The sequence below is a fragment of the Bolinopsis microptera genome, chromosome 3 (genome assembly GCF_026151205.1).
Source record: "Bolinopsis microptera isolate Bmic1 chromosome 3, MBARI_Bmic_1.0, whole genome shotgun sequence".
Lineage (NCBI taxonomy): Eukaryota > Metazoa > Ctenophora > Tentaculata > Lobata > Bolinopsidae > Bolinopsis > Bolinopsis microptera.
This window is the reverse complement of record NC_087074.1, coordinates 12,983,451-13,009,435: the sequence shown is the minus strand read 5'-3', so window position 1 is coordinate 13,009,435 and position 25,985 is coordinate 12,983,451. Positions and strand designations below refer to the sequence as shown.

Below are 25,985 nucleotides of genomic sequence, written 5' to 3'. Positions count from 1 at the left end.
ACTACATCCTCTCTACCGACAACGAACCAATGATGCTCTCGGACATCAACCACCAATCCTAACTTCGCTCCCCACATGTGGAATCAAATTCAACACGAAGCTGCACAGATGAGGATTCCTCGCTCATCCAACATCGCAGAAGGTTGGCATCACGGATTCCATTCAATGCTGTCCTGCTCGAAGCCCACAATTTGGAAGTTCCTTGATTGCCTTAAAGCAGAACAAGCCCTTACAGACGTGAAGAAAACCAAAAGAGACGGGCGGGAACTACCTGAGCCACGTGCACCCTAATGGATCCGTTATGATCGACAACTTCAGAGAATTGTAGATGATTACGACAACTACAGCAACCCTATGGATTTCCTTAAAGCTATCGGAAATTTGACTATGCTTTAGATTTGATTCTGTGATATTGTATTATATTGAATTAATTTATAACATTTAAATAACATTGAAACTATTGTCCAATTTATCGACATCAAATTAAAATAAACTGTGGTAGTAAACTATGGCTCAGATCATATCTCAAATTGGACATGTTACGTATACAATTTAGCAAGTAACAGTTAAGATCATGTCTCTAATTGGAAATGTGTCGTATTGAAATCAGGTCACAATTTCGGACAGATGTCGTTTTTTTATGGTACCCTGATTCGGACAGATGTCGCTGTCGGACAGATGTCGCTGTCGGACAGGAGTCGTGTTACCCACGTGTGACTTGCGCGCATAAAATATTACTATTAGTCTTCAGAACATTTCAGATTAGAATGCCTAATACTGTTGAAATTGTTTGTCATCATATTGTCCCAATCTCTGTCCCATTTTCAGTTTTTGAAGATGAAACTTCCAGGACAGAAATTTTACAGTTTTGACTGAAATTCTCACCTGCAACCAATTAGTAATTCAACTATAGGTGGCATAGGACACGATTAAGGTGCTGGAAGTTTGATTTCGGTCGGAGGAAGTCCACAGCAAAAAGCTTAACAAAACGAAAAGTTGTATTTTCAAAAGTCTGTCCCATTTTCAAATATGAAATTTTCTGGACACAAATTTGACAGATTGGATAAAATTTTAGCCCAGAAACCAATAAGTCAGTTAATTGATGATGGTATGAAACCAAATTGGGGTACTGGAAGTCAAAATCTCGAATAAAATTGTAAAATCATATTGTCCCAATCTCGGTCCAATTTTCAGTTTTTGAAATTTCTGCCCAGAAACCAATTAGTCAGTTAATTGATGATGGTATGAAACAAAATTGGGGTACTGGAAGTCAAAATCTCGAATAAAATTGTAAAATCATATTGTCCCAATCTCTGTCCCATTTTCAGTTTTTGAAGATGAAATTTCCAGGACAGAAATTTTACAGTTTTGACTGAATTTCTCAATTCTCACCTGCAACTAATTAGTAATTCAACTATAGGTGGCATAGGACACGATTGAGGTGCTGGAAGGTTGATTTCGGTTGGAGGAAGTCCACAACAAAAAGCTTAACAAAACAAAAAGTTGTATTTTCAAAAGTCTGTCCCATTTTCAAATATGAAATTTTCTGAACACAAATTTGACAGATTGGATGAACTTTTTGCCCAGGAACCAATTAGTCAGTTAATTGATGATGGTATGAAACCAAATTGGGGTACTGAACGTCAAAATGTCGAATAAAATTGTAAAATCATATTGTCCCAATTTCTGTCCCATTTTCAGTTTTTGAAGATGAAATTTCCAGGACAGAGATTTTACAGTTTTGACTGAATTTCTCACCTGCAACCAATTAGTAATTCAACTATAGGTGGCATAGGACACGATTGAGGTGCTGGAAGGTTGATTTCGGTTGGAGGAAGTCCACAGCAAAAAGCTTAACAAAACGAAAAGTTGTATTTTCAAAAGTCTGTCCCATTTTCAAATATGAAATTTTCTGAACACAAATTTAACAGATTGGATGAAATTTTTGCCCAGGAACCAATTAGTCAGTTAATTGATGATGGTATGACACCAAATTGGGGTACTGGAAGTCAAAATCGCGAATAAAATTGTAAAATCATATTGTCCCAATCTCGGTCCAATTTTCAGTTTTTGAAATTTCTGCCCAGAAACCAATTAGTCAGTTAATTGATGATGGTATGAAACAAAATTGGGGTACTGGAAGTCAAAATCTCGAATAAAATTGTAAAATCATATTGTCCCAATCTCTGTCCCATTTTCAGTTTTTGAAGATGAAATTTCCAGGACAGAAATTTTACAGTTTTGACTGAATTTCTCAATTCTCACCTGCAACTAATTAGTAATTCAACTATAGGTGGCATAGGACACGATTGAGGTGCTGGAAGGTTGATTTCGGTTGGAGGAAGTCCACAGCAAAAAGCTTAGCCTTAACAAAACAAAAAGTTGTATTTTCAAAAGTCTGTCCCATTTTCAAATATGAAATTTTCTGAACACAAATTTGACAGATTGGATGAACTTTTTGCCCAGGAACCAATTAGTCAGTTAATTGATGATGGTATGAAACCAAATTGGGGTACTGAACGTCAAAATGTCGAATAAAATTGTAAAATCATATTGTCCCAATTTCTGTCCCATTTTCAGTTTTTGAAGATGAAATTTCCAGGACAGAGATTTTACAGTTTTGACTGAATTTCTCACCTGTCCCATTTTCAGTTTTTGAAATTTTTGCCCAGAAACCAATTAGTCAGTTAATTGATGATGGTATGAAACAAAATTGGGGTACTGGAAGTCAAAATCACGAATAAAATTGTAAAATCATATTGTCCCAATCTCTGTCCCATTTTCAGTTTTTGAAATTTTTGCCCAGAAACGAATTAGTCAGTTAATTGATGATGGTATGAAACCAAATTGGGGTACTGGAAGTCAAAATCTCGAATAAAATTGTAAAATTATATTGGGGTACTGGAAGTCAAAATCTCGAATAAAATTGTAAAATCATATTGTCCCAATCTCTGTCCCATTTTCAGTTTTTGAAGATGAAATTTCCTGGATAGAAATTTTACGGTTTTGACTGAATTTCTCACCTGCAACCAATTAGTAATTCAACTATAGGTGGCATAGGACACGATTGAGGTGCTGGAAGTTTGATTTCGGTTGGAGGAAGTCCACAGCAAAAAGCTTAACAAAACGAAAAGTTGTATTTTCAAAGGTCTGTCCCATTTTCAAATATGAAATTTTCTGAACACAAATTTGACAGATTGGATGAAATTTTTGCCCAGAACCAATTAGTCAGTTAATTGATGATGGTATGAAACCAAATTGGGGTACTGGAAGTCAAAATCGCGAATAAAATTGTAAAATCATATTGTCCCAATTTCTGTCCCATTTTCAGTTTTTGAAGATGAAATTTCCAGGACAGAAATTTTACAGTTTTGACTGAATTTCTCACCTGTCCCATTTTCAGTTTTTGAAATTTTTGCCCAGAAACCAATTAGTCAGTTAATTGATGATGGTATGAAACAAAATTGGGGTACTGGAAGTCAAAATCTCGAATAAAATTGTAAAATCATATTGTCCCAATCTCTGTCCCATTTTCAGTTTTTGAAATTTTTGCCCAGAAACGAATTAGTCAGTTAATTGATGATAGTATGAAACCAAATTGGGGTACTGGAAGTCAAAATCTCGAATAAAATTGTAAAATTATATTGGGGTACTGGAAGTCAAAATCTCGAATAAAATTGTAAAATCATATTGTCCCAATCTCTGTCCCATTTTCAGTTTTTGAAGATGAAATTTCCTGGACAGAAATTTTACAGTTTTGACTGAATTTCTCACCTGCAACCAATTAGTAATTCAACTATAGGTGGCATAGGACACGATTGAGGTGCTGGAAGTTTGATTTCGGTTGGAGGAAGTCCACAGCAAAAAGCTTAACAAAACGAAAAGTTGTATTTTCAAAAGTCTGTCCCATTTTCAAATATGAAATTTTCTGAACACAAATTTGACAGATTGGATGAAATTTTTGCCCAGGAACCAATTAGTCAGTTAATTGATGATGGTATGAAACCAAATTGGGGTACTGGAAGTCAAAATCGCGAATAAAATTGTAAAATCATATTGTCCCAATTTCTGTCCCATTTTCAGTTTTTGAAGATGAAATTTCCAGGACAGAAATTTTACAGTTTTGACTGAATTTCTCACCTGCAACCAATTAGTAATTCAACTATAGGTGGCATAGGACACGATTGAGGTGCTGGAAGGTTGATTTCGGTTGGAGGAAGTCCACAGCAAAAAGCTTAACAAAACGAAAAGTTGTATTTTCAAAAGTCTGTCCCATTTTCAAATATGAAATTTTCTGAACACAAATTTGACAGATTGGATGAAATTTTTGCCCAGGAACCAATTAGTCAGTTAATTGATGATGGTATGAAACCAAATTGGGGTACTGGAAGTCAAAATCGCGAATAAAATTGTAAAATCATATTGTCCAATTTCTGTCCCATTTTCAGTTTTTGAAGATGAAATTTCCAGGACAGAAATTTTACAGTTTTGACTGAATTTCTCACCTGCAACCAATTAGTAATTCAACTATAGGTGGCATAGGACACGATTGAGGTGCTGGAAGTTTGATTTCGGTTGGAGGAAGTCCACAGCAAAAAGCTTAACAAAACGAAAAGTTGTATTTTCAAAAGTCTGTCCCATTTTCAAATATGAAATTTTCTGAACACAAATTTGACACATTGGATAGATTTTTTGCCCAGAGACCAATTAGTCAGTTAATTGATGATGGTATGAAACCAAATTGGGGTACTGGAAGTCAAAATCTCGAATAAAATTGTAAAATCATATTGTCCCAATTTCTGTCCCATTTTCAGTTTTTGAAGATGAAATTTCCAGGACAGAAATTTTACAGTTTTGACTGAATTTCTCACCTGCAACCAATTAGTAATTCAACTATAGGTGGCATAGGACACGATTGAGGTGCTGGAAGTTTGATTTCGGTTGGAGGAAGTCCACAGCAAAAAGCTTAACAAAACGAAAAGTTGTATTTTCAAAAGTCTGTCCCATTTTCAAATATGAAATTTTCTGAACACAAATTTGACAGATTGGATGAAATTTTTGCCCAGAAACCAATTAGTCAGTTAATTGATGATGGTATGAAACCAAATTGGGGTACTGGAAGTCAAAATCTCGAATAAAATTGTAAAATCATATTGTCCCAATCTCTGTCCCATTTTCAGTTTTTGAAGATGAAATTTCCAGGACAGAAATTTTACAGTTTTGACTGAATTTCTCACCTGCAACCAATTAGTAATTCAACTATAGGTGGCATAGGACACGATTGAGGTGCTGGAAGGTTGATTTCGGTTGGAGGAAGTCCACAGCAAAAAGCTTAACAAAACGAAAAGTTGTATTTTCAAAAGTCTGTCCCATTTTCAAATATGAAATTTTCTGAACACAAATTTGACAGATTGGATGAAATTTTTGCCCAGAAACCAATTAGTCAGTTAATTGATGATGGTGTGAAACCAAATTGGGGTACTGAACGTCAAAATCTCGAATAAAATTGTAAAATCATGTTGTCCCAATCTCTGTCCCATTTTCAGTTTTTGAAGATAAAATTTCCAGGACAGAAATTTTACAGTTTTGACTGAATTTCTCACCTGCAACCAATTAGTAATTCAACTATAGGTGGCATAAGACACGATTGAGGTGCTGGAAGTTTGATTTCGGTTGGAGGAAGTCCACAGCAAAAAGCTTAACAAAACGAAAAGTTGTATTTTCAAAAGTCTGTCCCATTTTCAAATATGAAATTTTCTGAACACAAATTTGACAGATTGGATAAAATTTTAGCCCAGAAACCAATTAGTCAGTTAATTGATGATGGTATGAAACCAAATTGGGGTACTGGAAGTCAAAATCTCGAATAAATTTGTAAAATCATATTGTCCCAATCTCTGTCCCATTTTCAGTTCTTGAAGATGAAATTTCCAGGACAGAAATTTTACAGTTTTGACTGAATTTCTCACCTGTCCCATTTTCAGTTTTTGAAATTTTTGCCCAGAAACCAATTAGTCAGTTAATTGATGATGGTATGAAACAAAATTGGGGTACTGGAAGTCAAAATCTCGAATAAAATTGTAAAATCATATTGTCCCAATTTCTGTCCCATTTATAGTTTTTGAAGATGAAATTTCCAGGACAGAAATTTTACAGTTTTGACTGAATTTCTCACCTGCAACCAATTAGTAATTCAACTATAGGTGGCATAGGACACGATTGAGGTGATGGAAGGTTGATTTCGGTTGGAGGAAGTCCACAGCAAAAAGCTTAACAAAACGAAAAGTTGTATTTTCAAAAGTCTGTCCCATTTTCAAATATGAAATTTTCTGAACACAAATTTGACAGATTGGATGAAATTTTTGCCCAGAAACCAATTAGTCAGTTAATTGATGATGGTATGAAACCAAATTGGGGTACTGGAAGTCAAAATCGTGAATCAAATTGTAAAATCATATTGTCCCAATCTCTGTCCCATTTTCAGTTTTTGAAGATGAAATTTCCAGGACAGAAATTTTACAGTTTTGACTGAATTTCTCACCTGTCCCATTTTCAGTTTTTGAAATTTTTGCCCAGAAACCAATTAGTCAGTTAATTGATGATGGTATGAAACAAAATTGGGGTACTGGAAGTCAAAATCTCGAATAAAATTGTAAAATCATATTGTCCCAATCTCTGTCCCATTTTCAGTTTTTGAAGATGAAATTTCCAGGACAGAAATTTTACAGTTTTGACTGAATTTCTCACCTGCAACCAATTAGTAATTCAACTATAGGTGGCATAGGACACGATTGAGGTGCTGGAAGGTTGATTTCGGTTGGAGGAAGTCCACAGCAAAAAGCTTAACAAAACGAAAAGTTGTATTTTCAAAAGTCTGTCCCATTTTCAAATATGAAATTTTCTGAACACAAATTTGACAGATTGGATGAAATTTTTGCCCAGAAACCAATTAGTGAGTTAATTGATGATGGTATGAAACCAAATTGGGGTACTGGAAGTCAAAATCCGTGAATCAAATTGTAAAATCATATTGTCCCAATCTCTGTCCCATTTTCAGTTTTTGAAGATGAAATTTCCAGGACAGAAATTTTACAGTTTTGACTGAATTTCTCACCTGCAACCAATTAGTTAATGTGAACTACCCCTTACTATAATCGGATATCCGATCAATTTCTAAATTTTATCAATATCTGAGTGGAATTTGAATTAAAATATTGTCAAATTTTTATTATTCTAGAGGGTAAAAAAGAAAATTTTGATTATGTAATCAACGACCAGACCCCCCCCCCCCCCGCAATCAACCGTAAGCATTTGAAAACCCCTCGGCTGATTACGTAATATGTGAACACTGAACGACCCTTAACCGGCACCGATCCAGATATCTAGTTTTCTTGACTCTCATTGCAAAATGTTCATTTTCTGATACGTCAGTACATAACTGTAATGCATGGCAGATTATCTTTAGACCCTAAACATGGCTATAGACGGGATGTGGCACATTGTCCCGCTATTACTATTAACTCTATGGATATGCCTGGGAGAAAACGTGACGGTGTCAGGCCAAACAACTGCAGCAAACCCTGTTCTTCTCTTTCATGGTCTGATGGACAATCATAAAACTATGGAGTACATGGCATTTAAGATAAAGAAAGATTTCCCTGGCACATACACTCACTCTATCAAGGTACAGTGTACGATGTTTCATAAACGAGTTTACAGTTATTTAGCAGCCAATTCTTTTGCAGCACGATGCGCAAAGCACTGTTAAACTTAAACTGTTTCAGCTTTATCCGGACGACTATAGCTTGATTTCACTAAAAGTTCAATCTGAGAGTCTTGTGAAGTACATAAAGAATCTTCATATCGAGGGACCTATCACTTTTATCGGGTATCTAAATTACTAATTAGAATTCAATATTAGTATAATTATTTAGTACTATTATGTACTAGTATAACTATGAGTATGAATGACTATTGACTACAATACTTTTATTTTGATATGGGCAACACTCTTAAACTTACTAGGAGAGAAATATGAACTACCCACATTTAATCAGCTAATCTGACAACAATATTTATATGTTCTTCTGTTCCTAACGTAAGTCCCGTTAGGCACAGTATGGGAGCGTTGTCCGGTAGAAATGTGATACAGAACTGGGATGATCACAACATTACAACGTTCATCTCATTAGCAGGACCTCATATGGGGGTCAGCAAAGGTTCGGCTGATGGATTACTCAATTTCCTCCGGACTTTTTGATGGGATTTTGTCCCAGAATTTGAAAAAGAATACTCAAGAAATATAAATTTTTTCTATCGAATAGTCAGTAGTCACCGGCTTCCGCCTACCTTACGTTAACAATGAAACGAATCTTTAATAATTTCAGTACCACCGATTAATGGCATAGCTGGCGGTTACGAGAATTTTATCAACGACACTTTAGCTTAGTTAGTTCTCCATTCTCGATAACTTATTACTATTAGAGTTATGTATAATCTTAGTTTTGATCTTGAAATTTTAGTTTTAGTTAATACCTATCACCTGTAATTATTTCGGAACATTCAGATTAACGGTCCCGTCTCATTTTAACCAACATTTTCAGCATGTGCTATAACGCGGGGGGACAAGAGTTTTCTCTATGTAATTTTTGGAATGGTGGGTACATTTTTACAGCCTAGTTATACATAATTCTTCTTTCTTTAAAGAGGACCTAGCGCCTCCATTTTCGGTCTAGTTATTTTAGCTTCCCACTGGGGGGCCCTTCCCACTAACAGAGTAATAAATTCTGTCTCTCAAAACCAGACCCAACCAAACAAGCGATGTACAAGAAACGAAACAAGTTTTTATCGTCATCGTTGTGTCAAACTCAGAGGAAGAAATGCCCAGGTAAACTACACGTCAGTTTACAACACAAATATTCTCCTTGTGAAATAGTTTGACGTATATTTTCTGCACAGATATGATTTACTACTAGTTCCCCCAATTTGCCAGAATTAAAAGTATCTAAAATTTCCAGGACAATCAGACAACCTAAAAAAGCTTCAAAAGATGGTCTTAATAGGAGGTCCTCAGGATGGCACGGTGTTCCCTTTCGAATCGACGTTAGTGTGGACATATTTCTGTTTTTATATCAACTACTGTAGCGTAATTTCTTTCTAATATATAATAGCAATTCTCATGACGAATCGAATCAATACTCGAAGTGAAATATCTTTAAAATTCGGTTTGACTAAAAATGAAATCATTTCCAGTTTATTTGGGTATTACGATAACGAGTGGAACATAGTTCCCAGAAGGGATCAGTCGTTCTACAAAGATTTGGGATTGAAAAAGATGGACAAGAACAATCGCATAGTAGAATGCATCAAGGTTAATCTTAGCTTTTTGCCATTTCCAGTTTTAAAGTAAAAGTCTTGATGTTTGCATTGAGGAACAGGAGAAGTAAAATAACCTTGTCATTTATCAATTTCACAGAACTTGGCTAAAATTCAAGTCGTTTCAGACCACAGGATATCACAACTTGGTGTCTTATCTAGTTCAGATAACATAATTACATTTGCAGGAAAGTGTAGAACACGTACAGTTCGTATTTAACGACGACGTTTACAACGATTGTGTGAGGCCACACATTGTCTGAAAAAATAAGAAGACACTGGGATGAATCGTCAAAATATTGCATAAAACATCGAGTATAAAATACTATACACATCGAGTATAATTATATGTTTGCACTCACATTAACAAAGACATGCCGCATATTTTTGATACTGAATACATTCAACACTGTTTAAATGTAATAAAATAAAGTTTTTACGTGTCATTGTAAAATAACAAATGTCTTCTTTTTTAATAAGTCTTAGAAAATTTGAAATCAGAATTGAATCAAAAGGGGTAGTCAGTCAAGTCACAAGTGAGCATTAAAAACAATGAATAAAAGCCGTAAGTCAATCCGGAGTAAAATGAATAAGCTTCAGTCAAAGGAAGACGAAATGACATAAAACTAAAAACATTCAATACCTATATATGTATGTCAAGCAATGTTTGTCAAAATTGAATAAAACCGTATTCAAATTTTAAAACGATAATTGTAAATTTGAGATGGGTCATCAACGAGAGTTCATGATCAACGAGGGAAAATAAAAGTTTGCTCGCACAGCAACCACAAACTATTATTCATCTTTGCCAGCAGCGGCTTCACCTCTTCCAGCGGGAGTTTCGCCCTCTTTCTGCTTCTCAACGATGAATTGTGCCACTTTTACCGGGTCTTTTTCCCACATTTTAACAGTGTCTGTGAAACCTCGTTTGGTCTTTCCGAAACTGTTTGGCCCCGATGAGGTCGGCGTGTCCCTAGAGTATTTCATGATGTTATGAGCGTATTACAAATTATGCAACTGACCTGCATAATCAATTATGGATCTGTCGAATTGGCATATCCTGGTGCGATGAGTAGCTAATTTTAATAGATAAGATAACTCCATGATGTCTGACTATCTTAGATATCTCCATGATCTGTCATCTGTCAACATTAAATGGTATAATCGAACAGTAGATCATAGATGGCATAATCAAATTATCTAAATTAAATTGAAATAAATATAATTTTGATTATGCGCGGCTTTTTTATATTAACAGTTTTGTCCTGAATCATATAATTGGCTTTGCGCCTTCCGCATAATTACTGTACGTATTTTGCCATCCGCTTAAGCCGCGCCATATTATTGATATGTCCGCGTGTATAATTTGCCTAAATATACTGGATCATAAACTTAATTTATAAAGGAGCACCCTTTTAAAAAGGCCACTTCGACAATTATTCCCACATTTCCATCTTGCAGTCGGATGGGAGGGAGGGAATGGAGGGGTGAGGAGGGAGGGAGGGAGTGGGAGAAAGGGAGGCAGGGAGGTCGAGGGATGGATGTGATAGTGTGATTTAGAGAAAAAGCTTTGGTTTGTACAATTGTCATTATGTAACACGGGAATAAAAGATCGAGAGAGGGAAGGAGGGCAAAGGAGATGTGGGGGTGGGGGGGGGGGGTGGGGTAAGAAGATATACTTAAAGTGGGAAGACCAAGGACATGTTGAACATTTCAATGGCGTTAAAACATATTATGCTTTACTGTATTGAAGGACAAGAAAAGAAAAACAAAAGATAACGGGCACCTAAAATAAGGTTAAAATTAATTAATTAACTAATTTAATCTTACTCACTTGCCAACGTTCCTCATCCTCATCTTAGCATGTAGTGGAATTTCTTCCTCTTCCTGAATCCATGTCAACGTTAGAGTTACCATGGCAACGATATAATGAGATACACACATGCCTCACACTGGAGATATTAGAAAATATCAACTTCAAATTTTATTTTTAAGTAAACTGGAGAAAAATTATTTCAAATTTGTTTTCGTGTTTCGATAACAAAGCTATCTCGTTGCTTTCGATACCGTCGTGCAATTAATCAAATTTATAAATAAGTATGGAGCCAAAAAATTGATAAACCCCTACATTTTAAAAGTTGACGATTAAGTTTAAACATGTAGGTTATGATCGATTACTTACGTCCGAACTGTCACAATTGAAAACAGCAGCCACCGTCATTTTCTTTTTTGCAGGCTTAATCTCTACTTTAGCGGGCTTAATCTCTACTTTAGCAGGCTTAATCTCTACTTTTGAGGGAGAGCTTTTAGCCTGAGAAATTACTGTTCATTAGAATTTTTGTCGCTCTAAAACATGCAGGACACTTCTTTGATCAGACAGCTTTACGGTTCAAGTCAGGACTAGTGATCGCATGTGCACAGTGATCGCACGTGCACATGTGCATCCCGTAAGAGAAGTCTCCCAATTACCTCAAACTTTGGGTATTTCTGTGTCGGGACATGATATACGTTTTCCTGCTTGCGTTCGTCGTCGTGTTTTGGTTTGTGCGAGCTGCTTGTGCTGTTTGGCCGAACGTACGGACTGAATCTGCTACCGCTAGAGCTCCCGTTGGAGGAGGACTGAACTTTTATGTGGTCTGTCTCCTTGGCGGTAAAATTTCTCCGATGTTTATAATCTGTGATGTTGAGAAAAACATGTTAAATATCAACATTTAACATAGATGTTAGATATTAAAGAAAACTGTCATCAGGTGACTGATATTAAAATAATTTAGAGGTATTAAAATGTATAATTCACAGATAGCAGGTAATCCAACAGTACTTGTGATAGAATCTGCAGAAGATGTAATAATGCTAAGGTTAAATACAAGTTTTAACTGTTATAAAGCCAATGCATACCTCTGTTGTGATGTGACGAACTCTCCAAGCGATCAGACATGGCCTGAACAGTGAACAGTGAACAATTGTTAAACGTCAACACTTAAACTGAGCACTTATGTAGCTTGCAGGCAGTTCATGTTGTTAAACCACTAATGTCATGGTACAGCCAGAGACGGCCTAATTCTGCAGAAACTCGCATATTGCTACCAATTAACCGAACTAGTTTAACTATGAAGGCTCCAGATAACTTGCATAGCACAATGGAGGAAATTTAGAAGATAAAAATAAACCGCAATGTTAATTACATACTTTGGAATACCTGGGTCACAATTAGTTGCAATAATTTACAATATGATTATATGATATACCTAACTAACACAAAAAGAAGAAATCTGACAGTACAATTTGTTTGATATTGAAATACCTTTCAAGAAATTTAGAAGATAAAATAAACTGCGCTGTTAATAAAATACTTCAGAATACCTATTAAACAATTAGTTGCAATAAATTACCCCTCCATCAGAACACTTTACAACCTAACACAGCAAGCAAAAATATGTCTGTACAAAAGGTTTGATCTGAGCCGCAGATCATGAGATCACGGGTGCTTAATTGATTTGCACACTGTGAAGGGTGAAAACGATAGGTTTGCCTACCACTAACAATACAAATGTATACTGTACGTGATAAAATCTTTTTACCTAATAAAAATATGGATTGTCGACGGATTGTATATATTTCATACAAAATCTGATAAAAACCCAATAAAAATAGGGATTGTTGACAGAGCTATGATCTATAATTGTCAAAGCATCTACTTGAACATAATCTTACAATGGTATTGTGAGTTTGATACCGTGTGTCCATCCCACAAAGTATTGGTAATGAGGTTCCTTTTACCATCCTGGCTAGCAAGAACTTCTCTGCACAAAACAGTTTGGTTCGCACTGTGTTCCTCTATTGTACTGTCAATTCTGACCATTTGAGTCGTGTCTTTTAACTGCAACTCTAACGCTTCAAAATAAAATGAATCTGCGGGATTGATGCCAATAGTTCCATCTTTCAGCTTAATAACGATCGGCATACATTGTTGTGTCTGATAATCATGATAACGTCTCTTTGAAAAATCAACTAGCTGATCATATGTGAGATGAGGGGAGAATTTAGCAACATCAGCAACAGTAACTGGAGCCAGATTTACAGAGCTGTCATTTAAAAGTTCAGCTGGTGAAAGCCAGTGTAACGACTCAATCTCTCCTTCGCAGGGCTTTAGATTGAATTCCTGTAACCCCACAAAAATCAAGAAAAATGTTGTGTTAAATCTTCTCGGGAGCTGTAAAGGTGTTTGCCAAACACTCCAAGGAATAAGAGTGGCAATATCAATATCAAGTGGGAATTCAGTTTCCTCTTTTAGCTCTCTCAATGCTGTTTTCCTGTAAACATTTTCAATCTCAGAGGGCGGTGATGCAGAGAGCTTATCAATATTTGTAATTTGACGGAAATTGGCAACCCTTTCCGACTCCTCCTTGTCAATTACACCACCAGGAAACGTTAAAGCCCCAGGCCAAGCTTTCAGTTTCTGATGCCGTTTAACAAATAACAAGCGATAATCAAAAACATTCTGTGAGCAATAACTTTTATCAGCTATCTTCTGAACCACAATACAAGAACCACTTTCCCTTACTCCAACAGAAGCTGCTTTAAGAAGACTCCGAATATTTCTAACCATATCTCATCTGTTTCTACAGCACTTCTAATGGTTACTTTCAAGTTAGGCACTATTTAAAAGAAAATCAAATTGTTGGTCTATTTAAAAAAATGTATTATATGCTTTGAACTACAGAACATGCATTATAATTCAGCTCATAGTATCTGCTAATTGAAATAATGGAAAGCAATCTGGGAAATTGTGAATCGTTTTTGGATACGATTTTTAAATGTTCTAATAAACCATATGAGCTAAAAATACCTATCTATAAACTATATAAGCTCCAAAAGAGCTTTAAAGTTTAAATCAACTGCACAGCATTGTAGTCAAGAAAAACCAATCATCCTATGCAGACTTTCCAAATTCCACAACAGTTCTTGGCACTTTCCTGACATTATCTTAGTCTTACATCTTCCTCACAATACACATTCAGATGACTTATAATAGCTTCCATGGTCACTGCCTTTATAAATACTTAACCAATGGTTTATGAGAAAATTGCTCTAGCATGTACATTGTACAATATTGTTATTCCTTCATGTGACAAGTCAATAACACACTAAATGAACTAGATGAGGAGACTACATACCTCTAATCCCTTTCATTACTATTTGGCTCTACTGCAAAGAACACTGACATCATGTTATACTCATGGGGAGTTGCAAGTTGCAATCAGTTTATTCTAACAGGTTAGCAGAAACTCATGGATTAGACAGATCGATGCTAATGCAAGCGTGCTTTATATAATGTAAAACATCAATTTAAATTGATTTATTACTCTTCAAACATAAGATAGCATGCTGCTAATTCCATGCTGGATACGTAGTACTTACTTACCCAAATTTTTCCACTAACAAAATTTGTCCACTAAAAGCATTAATAACATCTTAACCTCAAAAAACCTGCATAACTATCATACGATATTGGTAACCTTCAAAATTCTTAAATTTCAACAACCTCTGTCACTCCATGAGCATCGAGCAGTTTAACAAATCAAGTAGAGAGGAAAATACTCTAACAACATCTCATGCATCCTCAGACTTTATATCAAGATCAACCAGGCTATTGAACACTGACACTCCAACTTAAACTGTCAGACTACTCTCAAAAAACTAGCCAAGCAAAAGTGAGTCTTAAAAACATCATACTCACTATACAGAATAAAATCGATGATATTCCATGGGCTCAAGATGATTTTGACATACTAAACAGTGCAGTATAGCGTTTATAAATAAACTGCACTGTTAATAAAATATTTCAGAATATCTATTAAACAATTAGTTGCAATATATTACCCCTCCATCAGAACATTTTACAATCTAACACAGCAAGCAAAAATATGTCTGTACAAAAGGTTTGATCTGAGCCGCAGATCACAGGTGCTTAATTGATTTGCACACTGTGAAGGGTAAAAAACGATAGGTTTGCCTACCACTAACAATACAAATATAATGTATACTGTACGTGACAAAATCTCTTTACCTAATAAAAATATGGATTGTTGACGGAATGTATACTTCACACAAAATCTGATAAAACCTAATAAAAATTGGGATTGTTGACAGAGCTATGATCCATAATTGTCAAAGCATCTACTTGAACATAATCTTACAATGGTATTGTGAGTTTGATACCGTGTGTCCACCCCACAAAGTATTGGTAATGAGGTTCCTTTTACCATCCTGGCTAGCAAGAACTTCTCTGCACAAAACAGTTTGGTTTGCACTGTGTTCCTCTATTGTACTGTCAATTCTGACCATTTGAGTTGTGTCTTTTAACTGCAACTCTAACGCTTCAAAATAAAATGAATCTGCGGGATTGATCCCAATGGCTCCATCTTTCAGCTTAATAACGATCAGCATACATTGTTGTGTCTGATAATCATGATAACGTCTCTTTGAAAAATCAACTAGCTGATCATATGTGAGATGAGGGGAGAATTTAGAAACATCAGCAACAGTAACTCTGAGAATATTTACAGAGCTGTCATTTAAAAGTTCAGCTGGTGAAAGCCAGTGTAACGACTCAATCTCTCCTTCGCAGGGCTTTAGATTGAATTCCTGTAACCCCACAAAAATCAAGAAAAATGTTGTGTTAAATCTTCTCGGGAGCTGTAAAGGTGTTTGCCAAACACTCCAAGGAATAAGAGTGGCAATATCAATATCAAGTGGGAATTCAGTTTCCTCTTTTAGCTCTCTCAATGCTGTTTTCCTGTAAACATTTTCAATCTCAGAGGGCGGTGATGCAGAGAGCTTATCAATATTTGTAATTTGACGGAAATTGGCAACCTTTTCTGACTCCTCCTTGTCAATTACACCACCAGGAAACGTTAAAGCCCCAGGCCAAGCTTTCAGTTTTTGATGCCGTTTAACAAATAACAAGCGATAATCAAAAACATTCTGTGAGCAATTACTTTTATCAGCTATTTTCTGAACCACAATACAAGAACCACTTTCCCTTACTCCAACAGAAGCTGCTTTAAGAAGGCTCAGAATATTTCTAACCATATCTCATCTGTTTCTACAGTAATTTTAAAGGTTACTTTCAAGTTAGGCACTATTTAAAAGAAAATCAAATTGTTGGTCTATTTAAAAAAATGTATTATATGCTTTGAACTACAGAACATACATTAGAATTCAGCTCATAGAAATAATTCTCATGAAATAACGGAAAGCAATCTTGGAAACTGTGAATTGTTTTTTGGATACGATTTTTAAATGTTCTAGTACACCATATAATGAGCTAAAAATACCTTTCTATAAACTAAATAAGCTCCAAAAGAGCTTTAAATTAACTGCACAGCATTGTAGTCAAGAAAAACCAATCATGCAGACTTTCCAAATTCCACAACAGTTCATGGCACTTTCCTGACATTAGTGTGATGTGTTTGCGGGGAAAGCTTAAACGTGCACTATTAAATAATCAACACAGCCACGCCCCGCTTGATTGGACAATCAAAGATTTTGACTGCAACAATATTGTCTTCGAAAGATCACTACTTGCTGGTCACACACATGTCAGCGAAATTCCCCTAGTCTAGTGTTTTCCAAGTCTTGTTCTGTGAGAAAAGTATGTGTGAGAAAGTCTTTAATAAAATAAAATGAATGTATATTTTTGAATTTTTAACATTTAATTTGATAATGCAGTATAAAGAAATTTTTAATTAGCACTGTATAGTTTAAGATATTTATATTAGCTTATTATAACCATTGATACAACGAACATAATTTTTCAACAGCTCTCCAATATCCATCTTAAAGTTGCATCTTATATCCTCAAGCTACACAATTTAAACTTAGGCATATATATAGTGTAGACTTTCTGTCACAACAAGACTGTAACCCATAGTAACAAACACAAACAGAACCCCTAACGTCTGCTAACAATTTTCTTCTGATCCTCATATGAGCCCTGTCTCTAAAAACTCAACTGAACTAGCGTTTTGGTGTGTGCAAAAGCTTTCAGGCACGCACATTCCCTGCCCCGTTAGTTGCCTGTCCATTCAAAATCAAACTAACAGTCAAGGACAAAAAGTCATACACCAAATGAGCATTATATTTTTATAAATTGTTTTACATCTCTTTACTCTGTAAAATGTGCTAAAAATTAAATCTCTTGTTTCATTGAAATTTCTTGTTTCATTGATTATCTTAGTCTTACACCTTCATCACAATACACATACTGACTTATAATAGGTTCCATGATAACTGCCTTTATAAATACTTAACGAATGGTTTATGAGAAAATTGCTCCAGCATGTACATTGTACGATATAGATATTACGTCATGTAACAAGTCACTAAATGAACTAGATGAGGAGACTACATACCTCATAACTATTTGGCTCTACTGCACCTTCAAAATTCTTAAATTTCAACAACCTCTGTCACTACATGAGCATCAAGCAGTTTAACAAGTCAAGTAGAGAGGAAAATACTCTAACTAAAATACTCATGGGCTCAAGATGATTTTGACATACTAAGCAGCGCAGTATAGCGCCCCCTCCGCTGAAAAAATCATCCCCTGTTGCATGTTGGTGCCCTCCCCCTCTTAAAGTAGAAACGTAAAGTTTGACAAATTAGGTGATTTCTATGAGAGATGTTGTTACGCCACGTGGGACTTTCCCCTTTTCACCCCCACATCAATTCCTCATGGTTAACTTCAGTTTCCTCCATCAGGGATGCCATACCTCAGTACAGAGACAGGCAAGGCATTGTCATGCTATCCTTTTGAGGGCCACACAAGTTTAACCTGTCTTGATATAATATAATAATAGGTATAGTGTAGCACTATTCTTCTCTCTGCTGTGGACCTGAGCAGACCTGCTGCTGGTCTGCAGTGGACTACACACTGTAGACTACCAGTACCTGCCTCCGGTGGATTACCTGCTTCAGACTACCTGGTGTGGACTACCTGCAGCAGACTTGTATAAAATACACAAGCAAACGGTTTCAAAACAATGCCAAAAGTCTTTTAGTAAATTGAATTTCAATGGGTAATTTGTATCACGTCATGACCCCCACGGTCGTTTCACTATTGTTCTTACGATACATGGGAGCCGCGCACTCGTCATACAACGTATAACAATGGCTAAGTGGACCTGGGAACCCCATGCTATTATATTTATGTTCATAATCATATAGTACATAGCTGAGACTATATTTAGCGGAATGACAGGCTGAGCGCCGCCCAGTAATAAGTACGATTGCAATTAAAATTATTGTTGTAATATAAATATAATACAAATAAAAGCTCGGCGCGGCACAGTAGCGCATTTTGCCGATTTAGTGCTGTGATAAGCTTCATTGAGTGCGCGGCGCGGCAAAGTAACGCATAGCGCTACAATATTTACCTAACACCTCCAATCTTTATTGCGGACACCGTACACTGCATGCGCAAGGGCTTTGGTTACAGGTCCAAGGTCTGAGCAATAAAAATAGTAGCAGAATATTAATATGTAATAGAAAAATGTAATAACATAATAATAGCAGAGTTTAATTTGTTTCAAGAGTGACGACATATTTAAAAATAAAAGAATGGTATTTATAATTTTATTTGTTTGCTTTCAGCTTTGCCCACTGTGAGCTCTTCAGTCGTTACGTCACATGCGCGTCTACAAAAACATTCTCGCGCGATACAATTACGTCAAGCTACTTCCTAGGTAGGTTTGTCACAATTTCGGCCGCGCTATATACAGTTACACGTACAAACACGTACAAACTGCGCGTCGAATTCAGAATTATCATAATGTAATATTATTTTTTGTATTACAAATTAATTATTAAATATTATACATGACATTAGTCCTGGGGAGCCCTGGCAAATACATATATGTTCATGTGCATGATCAAGTTAATAGAGATTAGGCGGAATGACAGGCTGCAGGCTGAGCACCGCCCAGTAAATACATGAAAATGTTAATTGCTTTTTAATTTATAGATCGACAGTTCACTTTCGACTAATATACTATATTAAATCGATTCGTTATATAATACATTATATAAACTTAAAACAGTGAAATATTGCAAGTGCAGGTGATTTTTGTCTTCAAACTAAACTTTTACATTGTATGTTATAGTGTATTTACTAAAAGCGTAAACTTGCGGATGAAAATTGTATCCCTTAATAACAAATAAACCCCTATTACATTATACATCAAAGGAATAATATTATTGAGTAGAGTCACACTATAAAAAGTTTTAGGCAAATGGCCACTTTTAGCAAAAGTTATATGTTATAGCATATAGCCTGTCAAAGTCCATAAAATGATCACTTCAGAAAACGGGGCGGAGAACCGTGTTTTTTAAATTTTTGACAAATATTTTTGACAGCATATTGTTTATTACATTTTTTTACATAAGATTAGTCCTATGTCGTAATTTTTGTGTTTAATATTTGAATCTAAAATAATTATTATTTGGATTTTAAAGTACACGCTACGCCGCGCACTTTACTTGGAAGTGAAAAGATTTAATTCGATTTTTTTGGAAGCGCGTATATTTTTACGCAATTCAACACGTGCACCGTCTAATCTCGTTCTGCTGTTGCTCGCTTGTTTCCTTATAGCATCCCTTGTCACACGCTTTAATTTGTCCGAAAGTAACTGTGCGATTATGTTATTAAGTAATCGCAAGAGGGTATTTAGTGCTACTGAATTAGTGGAACTGTTAGTGGAACTGTGTACTAATCTTGTAGATTGATTTTTCTAATTATAGTATAGCTTCAAGCAGTGAACCAGAATTTTCGAGATTAAATTAAGTAAAACAAATATCATTATTACTAGCTGAACCAGAATTTCCCTTGGGATGAAATGCTTTCCTGACGAACGTTCTTGTATGATAACAACCGATTATATGGGCTGAAAGTGGAATATGTGAGTACTTTTTTTTCAGCGGACACATTCCCGTATCGAGCTGCCTCGGAGCGTGGTTTTTCTGCTATGGTTCATCGCAAATTTGATCGCCGAGTTTCTCTCCTGTATCCCCCCTGAGATTATAAATCAAGACATTCTTGTTGCGATATTATTCATCTACTACATTCCGAACTATTTTCTACTAGTTCTTAGCCGTGAAAGTGGAGGCAGAGCAAAGCTGGTAGACTGTTTTGACACAGCAGCACCGTAACACTGGGTAACTCTTAACGGCGGATTTAACAGTTTTCTGGACTGAATCTAGCTCTAAAGTTGTTATGTCCAATAGTTCTCCTTGCAACTGAATTACTGATTTCTGAGTATTCATTTCCTCTCTAACTTTATTCGCTGATAGAAAAGTACTATGACCCCACCACAATATCAGCCTTGTTGCCTTCCAGGATGTCCCGAGTACCAAGGTGATATCTACAAATAAATTGCCGTCTCTGATATAGTGATACTTTGTTGGCTGAGCAGTAATCATTTCCTTCATTTTTACAACAATTTTCTGGTGAGCTGCTTTCTCCTCCCTATTTCTGTCAGGTGTGATGTACCATTTGTGGTACGCTGCATAATTAGATTTCTTCGGATTTCTTGCTCGAGCAAGAACCATTTTGACTGATTCCGTGCAAGCCAATGTCACTTTTATCGGTCTCGGTTTACCACTATCTGCAGGTTTTTTAATCCCGATCAAACTTGCTGCCACCACTTTAGGATCACACCCCGATGATTCCCAAATTTTGGTAATCACTTCTTTTGCCATTATTATATGTGGATCACAATTTTCCACAGAGAAGTCCATTGTACAAAGTCCAAAAGAATGCTTGCAACAGTGTCTCCCAGTCGGTTGTGTCTGCTGTGGTGGTGGTGATGGGCTAGGCGTCTAAGGGTCCCTCAAGCAAGGTCTTCTTAGCAAACGCCAGGATTTCTATCGGGTTGGTGGTTAGTATGTCCAAGTTTAAGTCAGATTTTCCGAAGATTTCTTCTCTCGTCCTGATCGTTGCAGGGCACCGAATCCAGTGTGGTACTGCAACTGTTTCTTCTTCTTCTCCGCAACGGGGACAAGTTGCACTCTTTGTAGAGTCGATCCTATTTTTGTAGTGGGACAGGTGAAGGCAATGGCCTGCTCTGAGTTGTGCTAGCAGCGCTCCGTCTTTCCTGCTCTCTATTTTACTGTCCGCTCTTTTTCTGTTGTATCCCTTGTAAGTCTGGGAGACCAGGTGGTGTTGGGGGTCGCTATCCTTGATGTGAGCCTTCGCTACTGCTCTGGCTACTCCGTATGAGATTGTAGACTGTCCTTGGCCCAGGTCCGGGAGTTGTGCTGCTTCCTTAGCTGCTTGGTCAGCGTATTCGTTCCCAGGAATGTTGGAGTGGCCGGGAATCCACTCGTTGTCCCATGGAGTGATTCCAGAGTTTTCCTGATATCCTGTGTGTCTGGGTTCAGGCTATCGATGCTAGTCAGTAATGCCTGGCTATCAGAGCATATGATGGTGTCATCATACTTCTGCTTCTCTGTCATCCATTTCAGGGCTTCCGTAAGTGCAGTTTTCTCCTCACCATAGGAACAGGTGAACTTATTTCCCTTCTTTTTGATGGTCTCCAGTATAACGGGGTTAGCTGCTGACCCTGTGGTGATAACTGCTGCTGCTCCACCTTCCTTAGTTCCTTGGTTCCACCTTTACATGATCCGTCAGTATAGATGGTAGTACATATGTCGTACTTGTCAATCATTCTGATAGCACTTTGGGCGGTCAGTCTTTTGGCAGAGCTTTCGTTAGCTGTATCGCTTGTGTCCCAGAAAGTGTCTCTTGGTCGTGTGGAGAAAGGGTGTTGGTTGTTAGGCACAGCTGGATGGGATTTGGGTACTAGCATAGGAGTCTCTGGGAGTGCTGTGAACACTTTCCAGTTCCTTTTCCTATGTTCTTCTGAAAGGGCTTCTACGGGATTTCCGTGAGTTGGTAGTTGCCCTCTGGTGGAGTTAGTTTTCTCTCTCCAGGAACTACGGATCTTGCTTCTGTGGATGGTAGGTGTTTTAGGGCGTAGTGCTGTGTGCCTTGGATGATCTGAAGGGAGTCGGTCTGCTTTTTCTGCAGCAATAGTGATGATTCGCTCACTATGTGTCTTGTAGCTTTCAACTTCAGCTTCGATTCTTAGCGCTTCTGTAGGTGTTGACGAGTATTGACCAGTGACTAGCCTCAGGGCTTTGTTCTGTGCTACTTCTAGCTTGTTGAGTTGAGTAGCAGATAGCCATGGTTGCCAAGCAGCTGCAGCATAATCAAGTACGCTCCTCTGGGTAGCTATGTACACCCTCCGTAGGTTTTCTTTCCTCCAGCCCCACTGTTTTCCTGCCAGGGACGCCAGTATCTTACAGCGTTCAGAGACTTTCTTGGTCACTTCAGTGACATGCTGTTGAAATGACAGTGTTCGGTCCATATGAACCCCAAGGAACTTTGGGCTAGCGTTGAACGGGATAGGTGTTACATCCAGGTTCAAGGAAGGTCTCCACTTTGCTTCATTAGTAGCTGGAGTGAAGAACGTAGCTTCACTTTTATCTACATTGAGCATCATATTTTTCCTGTTGCTCCATTCCTGTACTTTATCAAGAGCTAGCTGAACTTGTCTGTTGGCTTTGTTGAGATCGATGTCTGATGCCCACAGGGAGGCATCATCTGCAAACAGAGCTAGCTCTACTCCTTCTGGGATCACTTCACTTATGCTGTTTATATAGAAGAGGAAAAGCAGAGGGGATGACACTGCACCCTGGGGGAGACCCTGTCTCATAAAGACTCGCTTGCTGAATGCTCCGTTGTAGAGGACTTGGGCTGTTCTTTCTTTGAGGAATGCTCTGAACCAGCGTATGATTTGGGCAGGAACACCTGTATCAAGCAGGGTGTGGAAAAGTTCCTGCTGCCATACCCTGTCATACGCCTTAGAATAGTCCAACATCGCTAGTACTGTCCGCTGAGCAGGTTTTTTCTGGAATCCGTCGCTTATACCTTGAGATTGCGGATCACCTGGTCCTCAGTACTTTCTGCCCCACTTCTCGACGTAGGAGGTTACGATTCTTTGCCTTAGCTCTTATATCACTATTCATCCAGCTATCTTTGTTTTTAGGGGATGTTTTCCCGACATGGTTGTAGCCAGCTAGTTGTACTAAGATCTTGTTGAAGTTGGCTACCTTTTTGCTGAAATTTTCGGGAGCGTCTGTGGTCACGTCTGCTGTTGACAAAGCCTGCTGTTGAAAAAGCCTCCTTTCTTGCGAATAGGAATGTGGTTGTAGGAGTTATCTTTGCCACAAATGCATTTCTTGGCTATGTTGGCAATGGGTAGAGCGTATCTCAGTGCTATAGCGTCTATGAACCCTTGCTTGTTCAAGACAAATCCGTACTTCTCATAAGGTAGTCCGGTCAGCCTGTTGATGCACCTTTTTCACATGCATGTGGGATCTTCTCACTGATCGAAGGTGGAAGATCGTTCATCAGCTGGTTTTTGAGTGACTCATACCTCTTGGCATGAGACAGGCTAATGGCAGACTTGACTGCTTTCCCAGCCTCTCTGTTTGTATTGAGAGTGGTGTGTTGCAATTTTGTCTGGTTCTAACGCGAGTCCCGAAAGCTCTGCGTGTGAACATCTGGCCTACCAAGTAAATTATTTGTCGAACTTGAGTAAGTTAACCTTTCGACCAAACATAGGATATTTTCAAGAACCACAAGATATCAACTCTTTGTATCTTCAAGTACTAGTAATTTTTGGTTAGATCCTCATAAGAAGTTTACATCGCAAGCACTTTCGGATTGATAAATTTTAAATAAATTAAATTATTGGCGCGCAATAAACGCGCGCACAGCAGAGTGTCCAAATTATTACCGTTCAAAATTTTATGTGTATTTTACGATTTGAAATGATTTAGTTTGTCCGCTAGTGTATTAGTTGAAACCTTATCTGTTCCAGGTGAAGCTAAAGGAATGTTTTATCTCTATAAACACTAATGATATCCGCTGTGCGAGAGCCGTGGATAGTGAGGGGTCTGAGACAGTGAGACATGCACTCCGTATTAACCGGTGAGTCATTTTCAGCTTAGTTTATGTTCAATTCTTGTCTCCAAATCTTTATTCAGTTATTAAATTAATGTTCCAATTGTATCTAGTCTATATATGTTCAATAATTCATGATTCCAATTGACTATTGTTTCTTATCGTCAGGAAACTAACGTTCGAAGGAAAAAAGAATATCCAGACTCAACACTGACAACACTCTTGGAGTATTCAAAGACAGGACAACACTTGTTATGCTCCAGCTCTACAAATCCCTGATAAGGTCCAGAGTGGAGTACTGCTGCCCGCTTTGGAATCAAAACAAGATCTATGATGTCCAGTCTTTCGAGAGCATACAACGCTAGTTCACCAGACGGATTCTAGGGCTCAGAGACACCGATTAAATGGAATAGACTGAAGGAACTGAAACTTACATCACTGCAAAGACGCCGAGAACGCTACACCATCATACATCTGTGGAAAGTTCTCCAGGGAATATGTCCAAATGTTCTAGATGTACAGCTCAGAGAGAATGCCAGACTGGGAGTTAAAGTTATACTCCCTTCTCTCACCAAACAAGCATCAGCTGCTGCACGCTCCACCTACGACCACTCATTCGCAGTAAGAGCTGGAAGACTCTGGAATGTTCTCCCCAAAATTGTCAATACTCCAAGGACTTTGACAAGCTTCAAGACATCTCTTGGAAACTTCCTAGACACCCTTCCAGAATCCAGACAAGCCCCTACTCCTGGATACAGTGCAGAAAACTCGATTTCTACAGACATAGCGGAGTTCTACAGTTACTAGCTACGAGTCCACATGGATCGAGATCTCATCAATCCTACCTTCGCTCACTACAAATGGACTCCACCAAGATGCTGCTTCCCCGGAGTTCAACATAGCTGAAGGATTGCTCCACGGCCTCTACTGCACTCAATGTTATCCTTTTCAAACCTTACTATCTGGAAATTTCTGGACTGTCTGAAGGCGGAGCAGGACATAACATATGTGAAACTCACGAAGAGACTGTGCAGAGAACGTCCTAGCCGAGGAGCAGCAAAGTGGATCTTAAGTATGACGAGAGACTGCAGACTGTTAACTTGATTTTCTTAAAGTTATTGGATGTATGATTTGAATTTATGATATAATGAATTTGTGATTTAAATTTATTAACATGACTTTCAAATTGATAATCTCTCTTGGTGAAGAATATAATAATAATTTGTATAATTTGTAAAGTTCGTAGATTCCTCTACAGGGTCATCGAATAGTTCGACCGCCCTTGTTTAACAGTACACTACATTGTATAGTAGATGTTCTGAAGGAGTATCCTAAGATTCTTGATCTTTTGGCACAGGCACCCCTCCTCATTAAACCCTCAATCAAGTTTCCTATCATTCGGCTGAGTCGACCGAGGAGATCACATAGATCCAATGAATCCTTAGCTACTTACTAGACTGAGTAAAACTGGGATTCTAACCCTGAACCTTCTGTACAGAAGGCGGAAGCTCTAACCACTAGGCCACCCAGCCATTGAGAAAAATTGGGGGAAATTCAACTAAGCGTCGCTTATTTTCGG

At 37.5% G+C, this 25,985-nt stretch overlaps 3 protein-coding genes and 1 long non-coding RNA gene across 4 annotated transcripts; 2 read left to right on the top strand and 2 right to left on the bottom strand.

The window, feature by feature from the left end:
• Positions 1–7,451: 7,451 nt before the first annotated feature.
• On the top strand, positions 7,452–9,638 carry LOC134812764 (lysosomal thioesterase PPT2-A-like). The gene is made up of 9 exons (XM_063820327.1): positions 7,452–7,684; positions 7,785–7,888; positions 8,113–8,219; positions 8,388–8,448; positions 8,604–8,656; positions 8,804–8,887; positions 9,018–9,102; positions 9,253–9,370; positions 9,564–9,638. Exons 1-9 carry the CDS (start codon positions 7,475–7,477, stop codon positions 9,636–9,638), a joined length of 897 nt encoding a protein of 298 aa, XP_063676397.1. The 5' UTR covers positions 7,452–7,474.
• A 21-nt stretch (positions 9,639–9,659) lies between these two features.
• On the bottom strand, positions 9,660–14,237 carry LOC134812766 (PEST proteolytic signal-containing nuclear protein-like). Its single transcript, XM_063820328.1, has 5 exons — positions 12,274–14,237; positions 11,845–12,050; positions 11,558–11,686; positions 11,210–11,262; positions 9,660–10,348 (listed from the first exon to the last, which is right to left on the bottom strand). Exons 1-5 carry the CDS (start codon positions 12,311–12,313, stop codon positions 10,171–10,173), a joined length of 606 nt encoding a protein of 201 aa, XP_063676398.1. The 5' UTR covers positions 12,314–14,237; the 3' UTR covers positions 9,660–10,170.
• A 9-nt stretch (positions 14,238–14,246) lies between these two features.
• On the bottom strand, positions 14,247–16,489 carry LOC134812763 (uncharacterized). Its single transcript, XM_063820326.1, has one exon. The coding sequence runs from the start codon at positions 16,468–16,470 to the stop codon at positions 15,556–15,558; it is 915 nt and encodes a 304-aa protein (XP_063676396.1). The 5' UTR covers positions 16,471–16,489; the 3' UTR covers positions 14,247–15,555.
• Positions 16,490–20,225: 3,736 nt separating this feature from the next.
• On the top strand, positions 20,226–25,627 carry LOC134812632 (uncharacterized). Its single transcript, XR_010159934.1, has 3 exons — positions 20,226–20,336; positions 24,324–24,433; positions 24,575–25,627. It is a non-coding gene; the product is annotated as an uncharacterized LOC134812632 (long non-coding RNA).
• The last annotated feature ends 358 nt before the right edge of the window (positions 25,628–25,985 follow it).

Excerpts from the sequence above, each read along its gene's own strand:
- LOC134812764 (XM_063820327.1), top strand. The coding sequence starts at position 7,475 with ATGGCTATAGACGGGATGTGGCACATTGTCCCGCTATTACTATTAACT. Across the intron at positions 8,449-8,603 it reads ATCAACGACACTTTAGCTTA|CATGTGCTATAACGCGGGGG; the intron begins GTTAGTTCTCCA and ends CAACATTTTCAG. Across the intron at positions 8,888-9,017 it reads TCAGAGGAAGAAATGCCCAG|GACAATCAGACAACCTAAAA; the intron begins GTAAACTACACG and ends TAAAATTTCCAG.
- LOC134812766 (XM_063820328.1), bottom strand. The coding sequence starts at position 12,313 with ATGTCTGATCGCTTGGAGAGTTCGTCACATCACAACAGAG. Across the intron at positions 12,051-12,273 it reads TTCGTCACATCACAACAGAG|ATTATAAACATCGGAGAAAT; the intron begins GTATGCATTGGC and ends TCAACATCACAG. Across the intron at positions 10,349-11,209 it reads AGGATGAGGAACGTTGGCAA|GGACACGCCGACCTCATCGG; the intron begins GTGAGTAAGATT and ends GAAATACTCTAG.
- LOC134812763 (XM_063820326.1), bottom strand. The coding sequence starts at position 16,470 with ATGGTTAGAAATATTCTGAGCCTTCTTAAAGCAGCTTCTGTTGGAGTA.